At 43.0% G+C, this 17513-nt stretch overlaps 1 protein-coding gene across 1 annotated transcript in view; it reads right to left on the bottom strand.

The window, feature by feature from the left end:
- Positions 1-17513, bottom strand: part of odad2 (outer dynein arm docking complex subunit 2) — a 68797-nt gene that overhangs the window by 42113 nt on the left and 9171 nt on the right. The window contains exons 8-10 of the mRNA XM_060893877.1: positions 10794-10993; positions 9468-9569; positions 6200-6350 (exon numbers count right to left, since the gene is read on the bottom strand). Coding sequence (XP_060749860.1) covers positions 6200-6350; positions 9468-9569; positions 10794-10993 — 453 coding nt within the window. The remainder of the gene's footprint in view (positions 1-6199; positions 6351-9467; positions 9570-10793; positions 10994-17513) is intronic.

Genomic DNA, 17513 nt, shown 5'->3' with positions numbered 1-17513 from the left:
TGACCTGGTTCAATTCCTAAAACTTCATTAAAGGTGCAAATAAGATCCCTTAAAAGGGTATTTTAAAAATAATTCTCCCTTTAAACCGACAGCAGTGTGTGTGCATTAAAAACAAAACACTTTCCGTAATTGTTTTATTTATTGTAAATATCATTCAAATAAAGGGGGCACGGTGGCTTAGTGGTTAGCACGTTCACCTCACACCTCCAGGGTCGGGGTTCGATTCCCGCCTCCACCTTGTGTGTGTGGAGTTTGCATGTTCTCCCCGTGCCTCGGGGGTTTCCTCCGGGTACTCCGGTTTCCTCCCCCGGTCCAAAGACATGCATGGTAGGTTGATTGGCATCTCTGGAAAATTGTCCCTAGTGTGTGATTGCGTGAGTGAATGAGAGTGTGTGTGTGCCCTGTGATGGGTTGGCACTCCGTCCAGGGTGTATCCTGCCTTGATGCCCGATGATGCCTGAGATAGGCACAGGCTCCCCGTGACCCGAGGTAGTTCAGATAAGCGGTAGAAGATGAATGAATGAATGAATCATTCAAATAAAATCTCAACATACGGATTCAAAATTACCTTAACATCGCTTGATAAATCACTTCAAAATGTTTTCAAAATAATCAACAATCGAGTCTCAAATTGTCTCAACATCGTCTCAAACCTGCCTTAAAATAATCTCAAAAGTCAGAAAGTGTCGTAAAATCTTACCATTTTATGTCTCAAAGTATCTCAAAACCATTTACGCAGTCTCACATTTTCTCAAATCATCTCAACACAGTCTCATAGTGTCTCAAAATTGTCTCCAGAAATGCTAAATCCTAACAAATAACGCTGTCTTTAAAATAAATTCAGCTAAGGAGAAAGAGCGAGAAAGAGAGAGAGAGAGAGAGAGAGAGAGAGAGAGAGAGAGAGAGAGAGCATATTGGTGTGTATAAAGATGGAGATCAATAAGACTGATGCGTCTATTCTGTCTATCTTTATTCTATAACTGTGATAGTAGACTGAGAGCATGTGAGGGAAAATGAGAAAAAAGAAAATGGAACATGAGAGACAGAGTTAGAGAATCGAAAGGAGAAAAAGAAACAAGAGAAAGCTGCTCTTGGCGTTTAAAGCGAGCTCACGGTGGAACAGCACTCCCATTAAAGCTACCTCTGGAAGGTGATTTAGAGAAGAACTCGTATTATTTATCCTCAATTGTACAGCGTCCATCTCTCCTGTGAGAGATAAAGACTCATGTAAAAAAAAGAGACAGACGCAAAGAGAGAGAGAGAGAGAGAGAGAGAGAGAGAGAGAGAGAGAGAGAGAGAGAGAGACAGACAGAGACAGAGAAATAGAGAGAGAGGTATCACATTTAATAGAAGATATTAACCTGATCTAAAACAGCAGCATCCATGTGGTTTTACTAACATCTCTGTCACACACACACACACACACACACACACACACACACACACACACACACACACACACACACACACACAGAGACAGCAAGAAATAAGTTTAACTGTTGGTGTTCCTTCAGCAGCTTAAATACTTCTGAAAGAGTGCGTGTGAAAGAAAGACAGACTTTACTTTCTGACTAATCCCCTCTTTACCCACAGATTATAAACACAGGTGTATTTATACTGAGATCACATGACACTTTAATTACCCACAAGCTGATTAAACACTCCATTCAACTAATTAGGTGACTTCTGATGGAACTGGTTCGAGCAGGACTATTACAGGGGTTTGTAAAGGTCCAGTTACTTTCCTTATGTACAAAGCTCTGGATAAAGGCTGACATGACTGTAACGCTACCAAAGTTATTGTAAAGTTTAATGCTTAATCACTTATGGATACCTTAATCTTGCATTAAAAATCGCAAAATCACCTCAGAATCACATCCTAGACCTCAAAATCACCTCATAATCACATCAAAGACCTCAAAATCACCTCAGAATCACATCCTAAACCTCAAAATCACCTCATAATCACATCAAAGATCTCAAAATCACCTCAGAATCACATCAAAGATCTCAAAATCACCTCAGAATCACATAAAAAAATTCATAATCAGCTCAGAATCACATCAAAAATTTCACAATCACCTCAGAATCACATCAAAGATCTCAAAATCACATCAGAATCACATAAAGAAAATTCATAATCACCTCAGAATCACATCAAAGATCTCAAAATCACCTCAGAATCACATCAATGATCTCAAAATCACCTCAGAATCACATCAATGATCTCAAAATCACCTCATAATCACATCAAAGACCTCAAAATCACCTCAGAATCACATCCTAGACCTCAAAATCACCTCATAATCACATCAAAGATCTCAAAATCACCTCAGAATCACATCAAAGATCTCAAAATCACATCAAAGATCTCAAAATCACCTCAGAATCACATAAAAAAATTCATAATCACCTCAGAATCACATCAAAAATTTCACAATCACCTCAGAATCACATCAAAGATCTCAAAATCACATCAGAATCACATAAAGAAAATTCATAATCACCTCAGAATCACATCAAAGATCTCAAAATCACCTCAGAATCACATCAATGATCTCAAAATCACCTCAGAATCACATCAATGATCTCAAAATCACCTCATAATCACATCAAAGACCTCAAAATCACCTCAGAATCACATCCTAGACCTCAAAATCACCTCATAATCACATCAAAGATCTCAAAATCACCTCAGAATCACATCAAAGATCTCAAAATCACATCAAAGATCTCAAAATCACCTCAGAATCACATAAAAAAAATTTCATAATCACCTCAGAATCACATCAATGATCTCAAAATCACCTCAGAATCACATCAAAGATCTCAAAATCACATCAAAGATCTCAAAATCACCTCAGAATCACATAAAAAAATTCATAATCACCTCAGAATCACATCAAAAATTTCACAATCACCTCAGAATCATATCAAAGATCTCAAAATCACCTCAGAATCACCTTTAGGTAAATAATTACCTTTAGGTAAATAATTGGGACAAACACTTGATATTAAACACAGATAAAATACTTGTGATTGGCAACAAAAGAAGATCTCGTACAAAAGCCTCACTGAAAACCTGAGGTTTCTCATCCCTGCTGCGCTACTCGGCCTCGTCCTCTGAAATACTGTTTGGTGTTGTGGTTTATGCCAATTTTTTTTTGATTTGTAAACAATTCTCTCAATCTAGATAGATCTTTCTCCTTACTTCAGTATTATGGAGTATTTGTTGGATCCTAAAATGTAATCCCAAAATTTTATCCTGAGGTTTGATCCTGATATATATTTCTGAGATTTATATCCTGAGGTATAATCCTGGGGTTTAATCCCATTTCAGCAGTGGGAGTGAAGCCAGTGAAGGCTGCAGTACTCTGTCTGAACAGTAGAGGGGGATAAAACGCATGACGGCTCTCACAGGTGAGCTCAGAGCATGGCGGATTCACTCATTAATTCATGTTTAGAGATTTCTGTGATTTCTCAGTCTCACAACGTACAGATTTAAATTGTAAGAACCTCTGGCGTTTACTTTACAACAGTCCTCCTTGAAGATATTCTCAGCTGCGAAAGGTTTAGTGCTCCTGCTTTCTGAACTTTCCTGCAGTGAGATATGTGTTAATTAAAGCTTCGTTTCCTGAGCAAACACATCGACTGCACTGAGCTGTCAGTTTAAATGGGTCACCAATAAAAATCCGCTAATCACCCTGGCAGAAATTGAGAATTCTTTCTCATAGCACACGAGTGTTCGGGCCGCAGATGATTAGCGGATTTAGAGGTGATTAACGAGGGCCGAGGGGGGACGTCTGGCAGCGGTGAAAGTGTTAGAAACATTTTTGTATGAAACACTGTTAGGTTGCCATGTAATCTCTGATCTGAGCTAATGAGGCAGTTGAGCTGGAACTAACAAAACAAACAGACTGTGGTTTCCTGCGCTGTATGTACACACGTGTGGTAATAGAGCTGCGTGTGAACATGTGTGTGTGTGTTTACATTTAAAACCACGCTACAACAAACGCACGTTGTGTAGAGTGTTATGTTTCCACGGGGCATGTGTCGTTTCTAAATTTAATGCTATGGTGGTACGTGTATAACGGATGCAATCTGCCATTTAAACGAGCTTCTTTACACGTAAACGAATGCCGCTACTAAACTAAACGCTAACGTGCGGGTCAGGTGATTTATGTAACACTCCACTGAGCGTGTAATCTCCTTTAAAAGGAGAGGGAGAACAAAAAAAATGGAGAGATGTTTAGTTTGGCGAAGTAGCGTTTCGGCCCCTGATGGTAAGGACGGTATAATTGCGCTACTGGATAAATGTCATAAATAAAGAACTTTTGGATTTCCAGACAGATAGGCTGCTTTATAAACACTCCAGTGTAACCAGCGCATCATTTAAATGGATCAGACTTCACATTTTTACCCAAATAAGCCTTTGCATATTCTTATCTGAGACTAACCACAGCGCTCATTAAAGCCACATGATAAATGGCTCATTTTGGGTAATTTACATTCATTATGCTGAGGTTGTGCTCGGCTAAAAATATCCACGACTAAACTCTGCCTGGCTGTTTTCTTTCCGATGATTCAGTGCTCGTTGTACTGGAGACAATCCTGTTAGAGATCCATTTCAAATACACACGCTGGATGTGCTTACGGTGCTTAAAACAACACCTCTGCTTTGCTTTATCTATGCCGCGGCTTTAGTTGGCCATTTTAGGAGGCTAGGAAATAATTAGGAGATTATACATCCATAAATTTTTCCCCCTGTGTCTGACACTCATCCATTTAAGCTTGGCCCAAACTCCTGCGAAAACAACCTTCCTCTTATTTAACGAGGTCTGATATGTAGAAGAGCCTGGGGTGGTATCATGCGGTCAGAGGAAGAGGATCTGTGGTCTGGCATGAACAAACGCAGCATTGCTAATGCAGACGAGTGATCAGACACACACACTGCTCTTTAGTCTTCAGAGGTTAACAAGAACAGAGAAGTTAACATGACAAACTAAGAGACAGAGTCAGGAAAGAGGCATAATCAGAGTCAGAAAATGGCCAGAGTCAGAATGAGAGTTGAAATCAGTCAGAATAAGAGTCAGAGTCCGAGTCAGAAAAGAGTCAGGGTCACAATCAGAGGCAGGCAAGCTTACTCCTTATTTCACAAAAGAAAGAAAAAACAAAGAAAGAAAGAAAGAAAGAAAGAAAGAAAGAATGATTGATGTTATACAACAGCTGTATTCAGTCTCACTGCACTTCAAGCTTCATCTCTGACTGTTACTCTGACACTGGAGACTCCTTCTGTCTTCCCTGTAGAAGCATCTTTTCAACCGCTGTTGTGACGTTTCCCGATAAAGGAGCGGTTACTATAGAAACGCTAGAGCGGTCCTAGCGAAGCAGGGCTGTGGAATCCGTCCACACTATAGAGCGCACAGTGGGGCGATCGTACAGATGTGACGAGCTCGTCGTCAGCTCCTCGCCTCAGGGCGGATAAATCTCCCTCCTTTCAGCTCAGGAGACACTGTGCAGTGTAATGAAACATGGCTGCTGTGCGGCGCTCCGGCTCTCTCCCAGACTCGTGCTAATACTTTGCACCTGCGTCTTGTTAGCTGTGCTTGAGTCTTGTTTGTAATTAGGCTGTGTGTATATATAGTTCCCGTGGGTTTCTCTGCTGCTTTCTGAGCTCTTGTTGGTGTTAGTGGCGTGCCCTTTGCCTGCATGCCACGCTAAATCCTACGGCTTTGTTCTCCAGCTTCATCTTGTGTTTTTAGCCGTCGCTTTGTTTGGAATTTTAAGGCTTCTTTTTTCTTCAGAAAAGAAAAAGGCCATGGATTTCCTTCACTTCATTGTACATTTATTTATGGTGTTTCCTATGCTTTTACAAGATTTTTATTTTAGCATCAAATCAGATGAGATCTTCATAAGATTCTGAAAACAGTGACGTGAATTTTTTTCTGCAAATGACCGATAAGATGTGATCTGATTTGTTCGATCTGAACAAACAGATAGACTCCAAAGAACCAACAACACAATCCTAGTTGTTCACCTGCAACTGCAAATCCTCAACACTACCATCTTGACTTCCTGTTTCTAAAGGAAGTATGCTGTTATACGCAAAGGTTTCATGATCCTCTTTATATTCTTGTGAATTGGGTTTGTTACAGGGTTTTAACATGAATATATATGTGTGTGTATGTGTGTGTGGTACCTTCAGGTACTTGACTAGTTTCTGAATGTGCCAGTATTCAGAGGGAACATCAGCGTGACTCTCTCCCCGTCTCTCAGTCTGGTCTTCATCATCCTCGCTCTCAGAAGAGCTCTCACTAAAATCTTCAGCTCCTGTTCCTCCACCTGGACTCCTGGTTAACCCACACAAACACACACACACACATGCAGTGAAGAATACACAGGGAACATTATGTGGAGCACAGTCACATAACATTATTCCAAAAGTTAATTAGAGCTGCAGGTGTGTGTGTGTGTGTGTGTGTGTGTGTGTGTGTGTGTGTGTGTGTGTGTGTGTGTGTGTGTGTGTGTGTGTGTGTGTGTGTGTGTGCGTGTGTGATTAGTACAGTAGGATGTGTTCAGTTAGACTGTCTGTGCAGCAGCATTGTATCTGTCATTACACACAGACTGATGCCAATACTAGACTGAGAAAGAAAGAGGAACATGAAGAAAGAAAGAAAAAAGAAAGAAAGAAAGAGACTAACAGACATACAGACATACAGGCAGATATACAGTATACAGGCCTACGGGGAAGAGGTACAGCATCTGGCCGCACGGTCTGCCGAAAACAACCTGCTCCTTAACACCAGCAAAACAAAGGAGCTCATGGTGGACTTTAGAAGGGAGAGAGGAGGCATGCACACCCCCATCCACATCAACAAGCTACCAGTTGATTAAAGATCAGAGAACCTGTCCTGGACCACCAACACCTCCAGCCTGGTCAAGAAAGCTCACCAGCGCCTGTTCTTCCCGAGGACACTGAAGAAACATCACCTGTCTTCAGCCATCCTGATGAACTTTTATTGTTGTGTGATTGAGAGGGTCTTGACCAACTGTGTCACAGTGTGGTATGGGAACTGCACAGCCGCAGACCGCAAGGCACTGAAACGGCCCAGAGCATCACAGGAACTCTACTTCCAGCCATTGAGGACATCCAAAGGAAACGATGTCTGCGTCGAGCACGGTAGCATTCTTAAAGACTCCTCTCACCCTGCCCATAGATTGTTTCTACCACTTCCCTCTGGTAGGCGCTTTTGGAGACGCCGGACAAAAACCAGTAGACTGAGGAATAGCTTTTTCCTTAGAGCTGTGACCTTACTGAACTCTGCCTCCTGGTGACCTCCCACCCCTGCATATTATGTAAATGGCACCTGTATATTTGTCTATATAACATAGAACACTGTGTATATTGTATGTCTACAGCACCCAACCTGTATATCTTGTATATCCATACCTGTATATCCATAGCATGTTCCTCAGTATATTATCCTGTTCATATTGTAAATACTGTACTCATACTATAAATACTGTACTCATATTGTAAATTCTGTACGTCTTGCACTTGCTGCTTATTGCACTTCTGGTTAGATGCCAAACGGCATTTCATTGCCTTTTACTTGTACATGTGTAATGACAATAAAGTTGAATCTAATCTAATCTACTATATACAGACAGACAGATGGCAGACAGGCAGACAGGCAGGCAGACATACAGGCAGGCAGACATACAGGCAGGCAGACATACAGACAGGCAGGCAGACATACAGACAGGCAGGCAGACAGGCAAACATACAGGCAGGCAGACATACAGACAGGCAGGCAGACAGGCAGACATACAGACAGGCAGGCATACTGACAGGCAGACAGACATACAGACAGGCAGACATACAGACAGGCAGGCATACTGACAGGCAGACAGACATAGAGACAGGAAGGCAGACATACAGGCAGGCAGACATACAGACAGGCAGGCAGACATACAGGCAGGCAGACATACAGACAGGCAGACATACAGGCAGGCAGACATACAGACAGGCAAAAATACAGGCAGACATACAGACAGGCAAACATACAGACAGGCAGACATACAGACAGACATACAGGCAGGCAGACATACAGACAGGCAGACATACAGGCAGGCAGACATATAGGCAGGCAGACATACAGACAGGCAGACATACAGGCAGGCAGACATACTGACAGGCAGACAGACATACAGACAGGAAGGCAGACATACAGGCAGGCAGACATACAGACAGGCAGGCAGACAGCCAGGCAGACAGGCAGGCAGACATACAGGCAGGCAGACATACAGACAGGCAGGCAGACATACAGGCAGGCAGACATACAGACAGGCAGACATACAGGCAGGCAGACATACAGACAGGCAAAAATACAGGCAGACATACAGACAGGCAAACATACAGACAGGCAGACATACAGACAGACATACAGGCAGGCAGACATACAGACAGGCAGACATACAGGCAGGCAGACATATAGGCAGGCAGACATACAGACAGGCAGACATACAGGCAGGCAGACATACTGACAGGCAGACAGACATACAGACAGGAAGGCAGACATACAGGCAGGCAGACATACAGACAGGCAGGCAGACAGCCAGGCAGACAGGCAGGCAGACATACAGGCAGGCAGACATACAGACAGGCAGAAATACAGGCAGACATACAGGCAGGCAGACATACAGACAGGCAGACATACAGGCAGGCAGACATACAGGCAGGCAGACATACAGACAGGCAGACATACAGACAGGCAGACATACAGGCAGGCAGACATATAGGCAGGCAGACATACAGACAGGCAGACATACAGGCAGGCAGACATACTGACAGGCAGACAGACATACAGACAGGAAGGCAGACATACAGGCAGGCAGACATACAGACAGGCAGGCAGACAGGCAGGCAGACATACAGGCAGGCAGACATACAGACAGGCAGAAATACAGGCAGACATACAGGCAGGCAGACATACAGACAGGCAGACATACAGGCAGGCAGACATACAGGCAGGCAGACATATAGGCAGGCAGACATACAGGCAGACATACAGGCAGGCAGACATACAGACAGGCAGACATACAGGCAGGCAGACATACAGACAGGCAGACAGGCAGGCAGGCAGACATACAGACAGGCAGACAGGCAGGCAGACATACAGACAGGCAGGCAGACATACAGACAGGCAGGCAGACAGGCAGGCAGACATACAGGCAGGCAGGCAGACAGGCAGACATACAGGCAGACATACAGGCAGGCAGACATACAGGCAGACATACAGGCAGACATACAGGCAGGCAGACAGGCAGACATACAGACAGGCAGGCAGACATACAGGCAGGCAGATAGGCAGGCAGACATACAGTCAGACAGGCGGACAGGCAGACATACAGACAGACACATAGACACAGATCCAATGGTAATTGTCAGTTAGTACTGGACTCACACTTTGGGAGTGGTGGTACAGGTGGAGGTGGGCAGTATCAGAGGGGATCTGGAGGTGCGAGTTCTCCTGATTGGTGTTTTGGGAGTCTTCCTCCGAATCTCACTGCAGGAACATAAAACACAGAGTGTCTGTGTCTGTTCCCACTGACCATGCTCCACTCAGCATTAATAACCTAGCAGTATTGTTCATTTAGTCATTAACAGATGCATCCATCATGATTCAGCGGGAGTTAGCAGTGAGGATGAAGAGAGCTCTAACACTAGACATCTTCATCTACACTAATCAGGAGTTATCAAGGAAATGAAGACGATGTAAGGTCACAAATGGACTGATGTTCAACTTCATGACCTTATTGTAACTGCTGTGATGTTTATGGAAGGAGTCTCCAGTGTCAGAGCTTTACATTTTCTCAAGAACAGGACAAGCTTTTTATTATCTTATTAACTTTAAAAAGAAACAAGATGCTGGTGAAGAACCAGCTGTTTATCTCTGATCTAACAGAAGTGAGGATGGGATTTCACAGATGTTCTACTACAACACAGGTAACTATAAAAAGATAAAAAAAAGTATTGGAAAAGGTGTAAAGACAGATGTTGTATCAGGTGTTATGGCAGGTGTTATGGCAGGTGTTATGACAGGTGTTATGGTAGGTGTTAAGACAGGTGTTAAGACAGGTGTTAAGACAGGTGTTAAGACAGGTGTTATGGCAGGTGTTATGGCAGGTGTTATGGCAGGTGTTATGGCAGGTTTAATGGCAGGTGTTATGGCAGGTGTTATGGCAGGTGTTATGGCAGGTGTTGTAAAATTTTTGTTGAGACGGGTGTTTTGACAGGTTTAATAATGGTGTGTTGTGAGAGGAGTGAAACACTCAGGGACACTGAGTCTCTTACATCAGTAAGGGCAGGACAGTAAGAGGAACTGGGCTTCATCACTCCGTCCTGTGGTTCTTTTTATTTTCAGAACAGCGCGGAGTAAAGCGTTATGAAAACCAAGAGAAAACACTTCATTATTCTTTCACATTAAATAGCTCTGACGTGTTACTGAATTATTTGAGTAAAAGTGAGATGAAAGCTGTGATGTGAGATGATGGAGCAGGCAGCTGGAAGTGCTCATCTCTGCTGGACGTGTGTGTGATGGAGGAACATGTGTGATGGCTCAGGAGCAGCTTTATCAGCCCAGAGCACCAGTGTCCTTCAGAGAACACTCACCAGCACTCACTTTGATTTACACCACTGTTAGCCAGTTCTATATAAAGTGTGCCTGTGTGTGTTAATGTGAATTAATCACACACACACACACACACACACACACACTTTTGTCACTCACTCATGAGGGGACGTCACGCCGAGGTTCTTCCACGCCAAAGATGGTTCTAAGTTCTTGTTCGGCGTGAGCTGTTGCCCCGGCTTTCCCTGCACATTTTTTTCCCGGCGCTCGTAAGACCTCAGGGTTTGGCCGGCTTCCTCCAGATCAACGGCTTCCACATGTGGGATTTTCTGAGTGGTCTGAGGTTCTTCTTGAAAGTCCTGTAGAGGGGTTTAAGACATGAGAGCGTTTAAAAGAAAAGTGGAAAAAAAGAAACCTGTCTTAATTTGCACTGAAACGCAAGCTGTAAAAGCTACAATAAACTGGTCTTGTAAAATTATACAGAGTGAGGTCGTTAAAAAGAGCTCTTCCTCTAAAAAACCTAGAACGAGCCTGATAACGCTCAGAGGTTCAGATGCTTTCTAACCTGCATCTGACACGCTGGATATTTATCTCCTTATTGTACAGGAATATCACACATTTGTGCCTGAGCTGGTGAGCAGGTGAATTAGTGAGATGATCAGTTAGTGATATGGTGAGCGGGTGAGCTGATGAATAAGTGAGTTAGTGAGCTCATGAGCTTGTGAGTTAGTGAGCTGGTGAGTTAGTGAGTTAGTGAGCTGGTTAGTTTGTGATTTAGTGAGCTGGTTAGTTTGTGATTTAGTGAGTTAGTGATTTACTGAATTGAGCTGGTGAGTTAGTCAGCAGGTCAGTTAGTGAGGTACAGTAGTGAGCTGTTAAGTTAGTGATTTCCTGAGTTATTGAGCCAGTGATTTAGTGTCTGGTGATTTAGAGCGTTAATGAGCTGGTGAGTTAGTGAGTAAGTGATTTAGTGAGCTGTTGAGTTAGTGAGCTGGTGAGATAGTGATTTAGTGAGATAGTGAGATAGTGAGTTAGTGAGCTGGTGAGATAGTGAGTTAGTGAGCTGGTGAGTTAGCAAGCTGGTGAGCTGGTTATTTAGTAAACGAGACCGGCTCTACTCATTCCTTAGAGGAGGTGTATAATAAAAGTAAATTGCACTTGTGAATTTGTATCACTAACCTTTTCTGCCTGGAATAACAAAACCCTCTTTATTTGAGTTATAGAAAAAAAAACACATTTCCAAGGCTAGCGCACGTCTGAGAGTTCCTAATTGGCTGAACAATATGAAACATTTATTGTTTCTGTACATTCCTAGCTGCAGCCTGGTAGTTTGGCACATGTTGAGTAGAGTCTTTGTTGCAATGCCACTCACTAGCTGATGATTTTTTTTTTAAATATCTCTGTCTCTCTGTCTCTCTCTCTCTCTCTGTCTCTCTCTCTCTCTGTCTCTCTCTCTCTGTGTCTCTCTCTCTCTCTGTCTCTCTCTCTCTCTGTCTCTCTCTCTCTCTCTCTGTCTCTCTCTCTCTCTGTCTCTCTCTCTCTCTCTGTCTCTCTTTCTCTCTCTCTCTTTGTCTCTCTCTCTCTCTCTCTTTCTCTCTGTTTCTCTGTCTCTCTCTCTCTCTCTCTCTCTCTCTCTCTCTCTCTCTCTCTCTCTCTCTCTCTCTCTCTCTCTCTCTCTCTCTCTTTTTTACTACCCCATGCCGCACTGCCAACAGGGTGCACATGAATTGTTTGCAGCAGGGGTGTTTTTAATCACAGGCATTTTGTTATGGAGAAAATAGCCATTCTTCCAGCTTTTTATGCTCTTTTTCCATTCTGATGACATAGCGAGTGAGTTGAAAATATATATATATATTTGTTAAATTAAGGGGTCTGTATGAGGGACACAAACTACAAAACAAACAAAAAAGATGGTAGCTCATGTGTATCTGCGGTGTATTTTTGTAATGCCAAGGACGCCCTGTTCTTTCCAGAACTTTGTTTGTCATTAAAAGCCCAAAGTGGCCCCGGGCCTGGAAGAGCCAACATCAGGTCCAGCTCCACCCAGTGCTCCGCCCATTTGTATATCATTCAATGTACCTGCAAGACATGAGAAGAAACGCTCTCATCTCTTTCGGTAAATATATATATTTTTTTAAATCCAGAATGCATTTCTCCCCGAGCCAATTTTGGTTCCACTGCTTCTTAAATTCCTGTTCTGCTGGTGTGTTGAGTGAACTCTAGTCGCTTCCATCATCGAGGATGGAAAATGAAGAAAGCAGACGGAGGCAGAGTTGGACCAGCAGCTGTCAGGCCTGTGCTTGCTGTCAGAACAGACGCCTCCTTCAGACAGATCGTGACAGTTCCTTGGGCATGTGTTGTGTTGGAATGACATGGAAAAAGAGTGGCAGCGTTTAAGTGATACCCGGTCTCGTGTACGCACAGCTCCAATCACGATCAGTAATATAAACAGCATGCTAATCAAAAGCTTTACACAACAAACACGCGGCTCACGTCAACCATGGCCAGATCGCTTTCCCTTGATGAGAGCCTCCTCTTTCCTGGGGTTTTGATTGAAAGGGTCTAATTTAATAAAAAGCGTAAAGTGGCGGCTGTATGCCGAGGAGCTGATAGGTTAGGAGATACGGTGTGTTGTCTTTGGCAGGGTGGAGGTGCTGACTCGGAGGAGAGGCGTGCAATCAGGGGCTGAGTGTGAGCTGGATGACAAAAGCGTGCCGGAGCAGACTTATTACTGCAAGCCGGGCTGACAGCCAGAGGAAACCGGTCTCTGGGGTGAAGCAGATTATTCTATTCGCATTGTATTGGCTTCTATCTTAGGGGCTAGATTCGAGTTGATGAGTCTGTGTGCTTCTGGAGAGATTCGGGAAAGTGTCAGCCTGGGACACGAGTAGCGGTTAGAAAAAACGTGTGAAAGCGTAGCGGAATAGAGACGAGTGAGAACACGTTAACACTTCTTCTCTTTATCCAGACTAAAACCTTGAGCATCAACTGATATCAACACCCATGTGATTTATTTTACTTTCTTTAGAAACTACTGAACTTTTACCATGACAATGCAAATATAAGTCAATATAATGAGTAAAATGTAATAAAACCAACCCTAACAAAAGGCACAAGCAAAATCTCTTAACATATTATTTAAACATTTCCAGCTCCAAGGATTTTTTACCATAAAACTGTCCTTTATTGTGAGTTTTTTCACACGGCTAACACGATCTCCGCTCGGCTGGTATCTCTGAGAGAGAGAGTTTTCAGGGTCGCACAGCAAATCCACCTACAGTCTAAGAGGACTGAAAAACCCTGAGGGAACCCAGTAGGACATGTGGAGAACATGTGAAACTCCACACAGACAGCTGAGGATCGGGATGGCAGCGTGGACTCAGCGTGGCTGTGAGATAGGACATCAGCTGCTGCACCACTGTGCCACCCTAGTAGAGATATCTGCTCGATGGAAAACAAGACTCCTTTTTTTATACCCTGTCTGCCAATCATTCTCGGCTTGTTGCTCTCATGGCTGAGTTCCCTTCACTGGCATCGTAAAAGAATTATGAACACTTGGAGAGGATTTTTACACACACTCTATCCATCTCTCTCTCTCAAACACTTACACAAGCACGCGTCCGACTGCCTGGCATTCTCACCTCAGACAATAATAAAGTCTTTTTATTCTGTGGCACTCGTAATCCAGGCCCAAGCTGCTACCGCATGCCCGGTCTTATTGCCATGTTTTCAGTTTAAGTCACAAACAAGCAGAAAATGTGCAACTCTATATTTACACGCCGTATCAGGCAAACAAAAAGCCCATTCATTCTGCAGCTATAACAATAATAACAGCCTTCTGAAGTTTCCAGTCATGTGTGACGACCACAACAAGCCGACCTGACAAGTCCAAACGCTCGCTGCCCTCGACAACTCGTTTGCTTTCGAGATTATACAGCTTCTGTATAAAAAAAATCTGTTCTCGTTCTCTTGCACTCGTTCTCTCTCTCTCCCTCTCGCTCTCCCTCTCTATCGCTGTGACGCTATCGGCCGATCAGGTCCTCAGAGCCAGGAGGGATTGGAGCTGAGCGCAGCTACTGAGCAAACACTCCCACAGACTCACTGAATAAATCTGCTGGACGCCAGGGCAGTTTAACTTGGAGAACTCTATCGCTTCTGTAATCCTGGGATAAATTTAAACGTGGCTCAGTCGCCGGATTAGTGCAGAAACAGTGATGGAGAGTGGGGGGCGGGGGGGGGGGGGGAGGAAAAAAACATTCCTGGGTTTCTGTTCTGCTTATGTATTATGTGAGCAGCATACGATGGCTATAAAAAGTCTACACGCTCCTGTTAGAGTGAAACGGAGATGAATCACTTCAGAAATTTTTCCAGCCTCGCTGTGAAATTACAAGAAAGCTACGTAGAAATTTGTGAAAATCAATCAGAATCTTGTTTAGAGGTAAAACTGAAAATGTTTTACGTTTACAATAAACTGCTTGCATAAGTATGCACACCCCTGAACTAATACTTTGTTAAAGCAGCTCCGTTGAAATTCCTTTGAATGGCTTTGTGCTAAAAATCGACTTGTATTTGTAGCTTTTTATGATTCCCTCCATCTTCATAAATGTCTCAGCTCTAGCTGAGGAAAAGCAGCCCTAAAGCTTGATGCTCCCACCACCATGCTGCACTGTGGCTCTGGTGATCTTTTGGTAACGTTTTTGCATCTTTGGAATCATGAAACTATTAAAACTTTTTGGGATTGGTCTCATCGGGCCAGAAGACATTTTGCCAACTGGTTTGGGTGATTTAATTTGTTTGGTGTTTAAATTTAGACAAATGTGTACAAAAAAGTCTGATATCACTTGAGTCTAACCTAATCTCTTCTCTGGAGTCTAATTTGATTGTATTTGGGATGTGATCCAACTCGTGGGGTCTGTGTCGGTACGAACGCATGCTGTCTCTAAAGCTAAATAAATAAATAAATAAATAAACCAATGAATACACGAGACATACTAAATTCTTTAGTATATTATTTAGGTAACGTTTTTTCGCTTTAGTTCTGCTGAGAATATAATGTGTAATGAAATTAAAAAATGTATTCGATTAGAAAGAATAAAAATAGAAGCGTTTTAACTAGCGTGCTCAGATCGGAGAAGAGAAGAGAAGAACGGAGAAGAGAAGAGAAGAGAAGAGAAGAGAAGAGAAGAGAAGAGAAGAGAAGAGAAGAGAAGAGAAGAGAAGAGAAGAGAAGAGAAGAACAGAGAAGAGAAGAATGGAGAAGAGAAGAGAAGAGAAGAGAAGAGAAGAACAGAGAAGAGAAGAGAAGAGAAGAGAAGAACAGAGAAGAGAAGAACGGAGAAGAGAAGAGAAGAGAAGAGAAGAGAAGGATGGAGAAGAGAAGAGAAGAACGGAGAAGAGAAGAGAAGAGAAGAACAGAGAAGAGAAGAGAAGAGAAGAGAAGAGAAGAGAAGAGAAGAGAAGAGAAGAGAAGAGAAGAGTGGAGAAGAGAAGAGAAGAACAGAAGAACAGAGAAGAGAAGAACGGAGAAGAGAAGAGAAGAGAAGAGAAGAGAAGAGAAGAGAAGAGAAGAGAAGAGAAGAGAAGAGAAGAGAAGAGAAGAGAAGAACAGAGAAGAGAAGAATGGAGAAGAGAAGAGAAGAGAAGAGAAGAGAAGAGAAGAGAAGAGAAGAGAAGAACAGAGAAGAGAAGAGAAGAGAAGAGAAGAGAAGAACAGAGAAGAGAAGAACGGAGAAGAGAAGAGAAGAGAAGAGAAGAGAAGAGAAGAGAAGAGAAGAGAAGAGAAGAGAAGAGAAGGATGGAGAAGAGAAGAGAAGAACGGAGAAGAGAAGAGAAGAGAAGAACAGAGAAGAGAAGAGAAGAGAAGAGAAGAGAAGAGAAGAGAAGAGAAGAGAAGAGAAGAGTGGAGAAGAGAAGAGAAGAACAGAAGAACAGAGAAGAGAAGAACGGAGAAGAGAAGAGAAGAGAAGAACAGAGAAGAGAAGAGAAGAGAAGAGAAGAGAAGAGAAGAGAAGAGAAGAACAGAGAAGAGAAGAGAAGAACAGAACAGAGAAGAACAGAGAAGAGAAGAGAAGAGAAGAGAAGAGAAGAGAAAAGAAGAGAAGAATGGAGAAGAGAAGAGAAGAGAAGAGAAGAGAAGAGAAGAGAAGAGAAGAGAAGGGAAGAGAAGAATGGGGAAGAGAAGAGAAGAGAAGAGAAGAGAAGAGAAGAGAAGAGAAGAATGGAGAAGAGAAGAGAAGAGAAGAGAAGAGAAGAGAAGAGAAGAGAAGAGAAGAGAAGGGAAGAGAAGAATGGAGAAGAGAAGAGTGTGATGGACATGAGCCTGTGTTTACATGGACCAGAAGGTATTTATTGCTCCCCGCTACCTTAAAAAGCTGAGATCTGAGACTGAGATCTGAGACTTCGCACTGAGGCCAATTTAGAAATTGATCATTGAAATGTAAAAATGTCTTCTGCTGTAATCTGTAATCCTCCTGCTACAAAATCCCATGTACAAAGATCTTTTTGTAAATATTTGGCCCTGTAAACGTCGCCCGTCTGCCACTCCAAATGATGTTTTTCCAACAAATAGAGTCACCGGTGAGAAATCCTTTATACATTTTCCGACTGCTAAACACAATTTTTTCCCCCTCCGCAGCTTGAAGTCATTATTGAGGACTGATTTGTTAATTTATAAAGTCACTAAAGCGGGAAGCAGCACTACTGAATAAATCAGACATACTTCAAAAGTCTATTCAGAAGAGGGCTTTTTTTTCAGTAAAAGGGGCTTGAGCAACTGGCACATTTTCACATTCTTTCACACTGCGGTGATGTGAAAAACAGCACAGCGGCACAGCTCTTTCTCTCTCTCTCTCTCTCTCTCTCTCTCTCTCTCTCTCTCTC

Source organism: Tachysurus vachellii, chromosome 2, assembly GCF_030014155.1.
Source record: "Tachysurus vachellii isolate PV-2020 chromosome 2, HZAU_Pvac_v1, whole genome shotgun sequence".
Classification (NCBI taxonomy): Eukaryota; Metazoa; Chordata; class Actinopteri; order Siluriformes; family Bagridae; genus Tachysurus; species Tachysurus vachellii.
The sequence above is the reverse complement of the archived record's forward strand: the minus strand, read 5'-3'. Positions and strand labels throughout refer to the sequence as shown.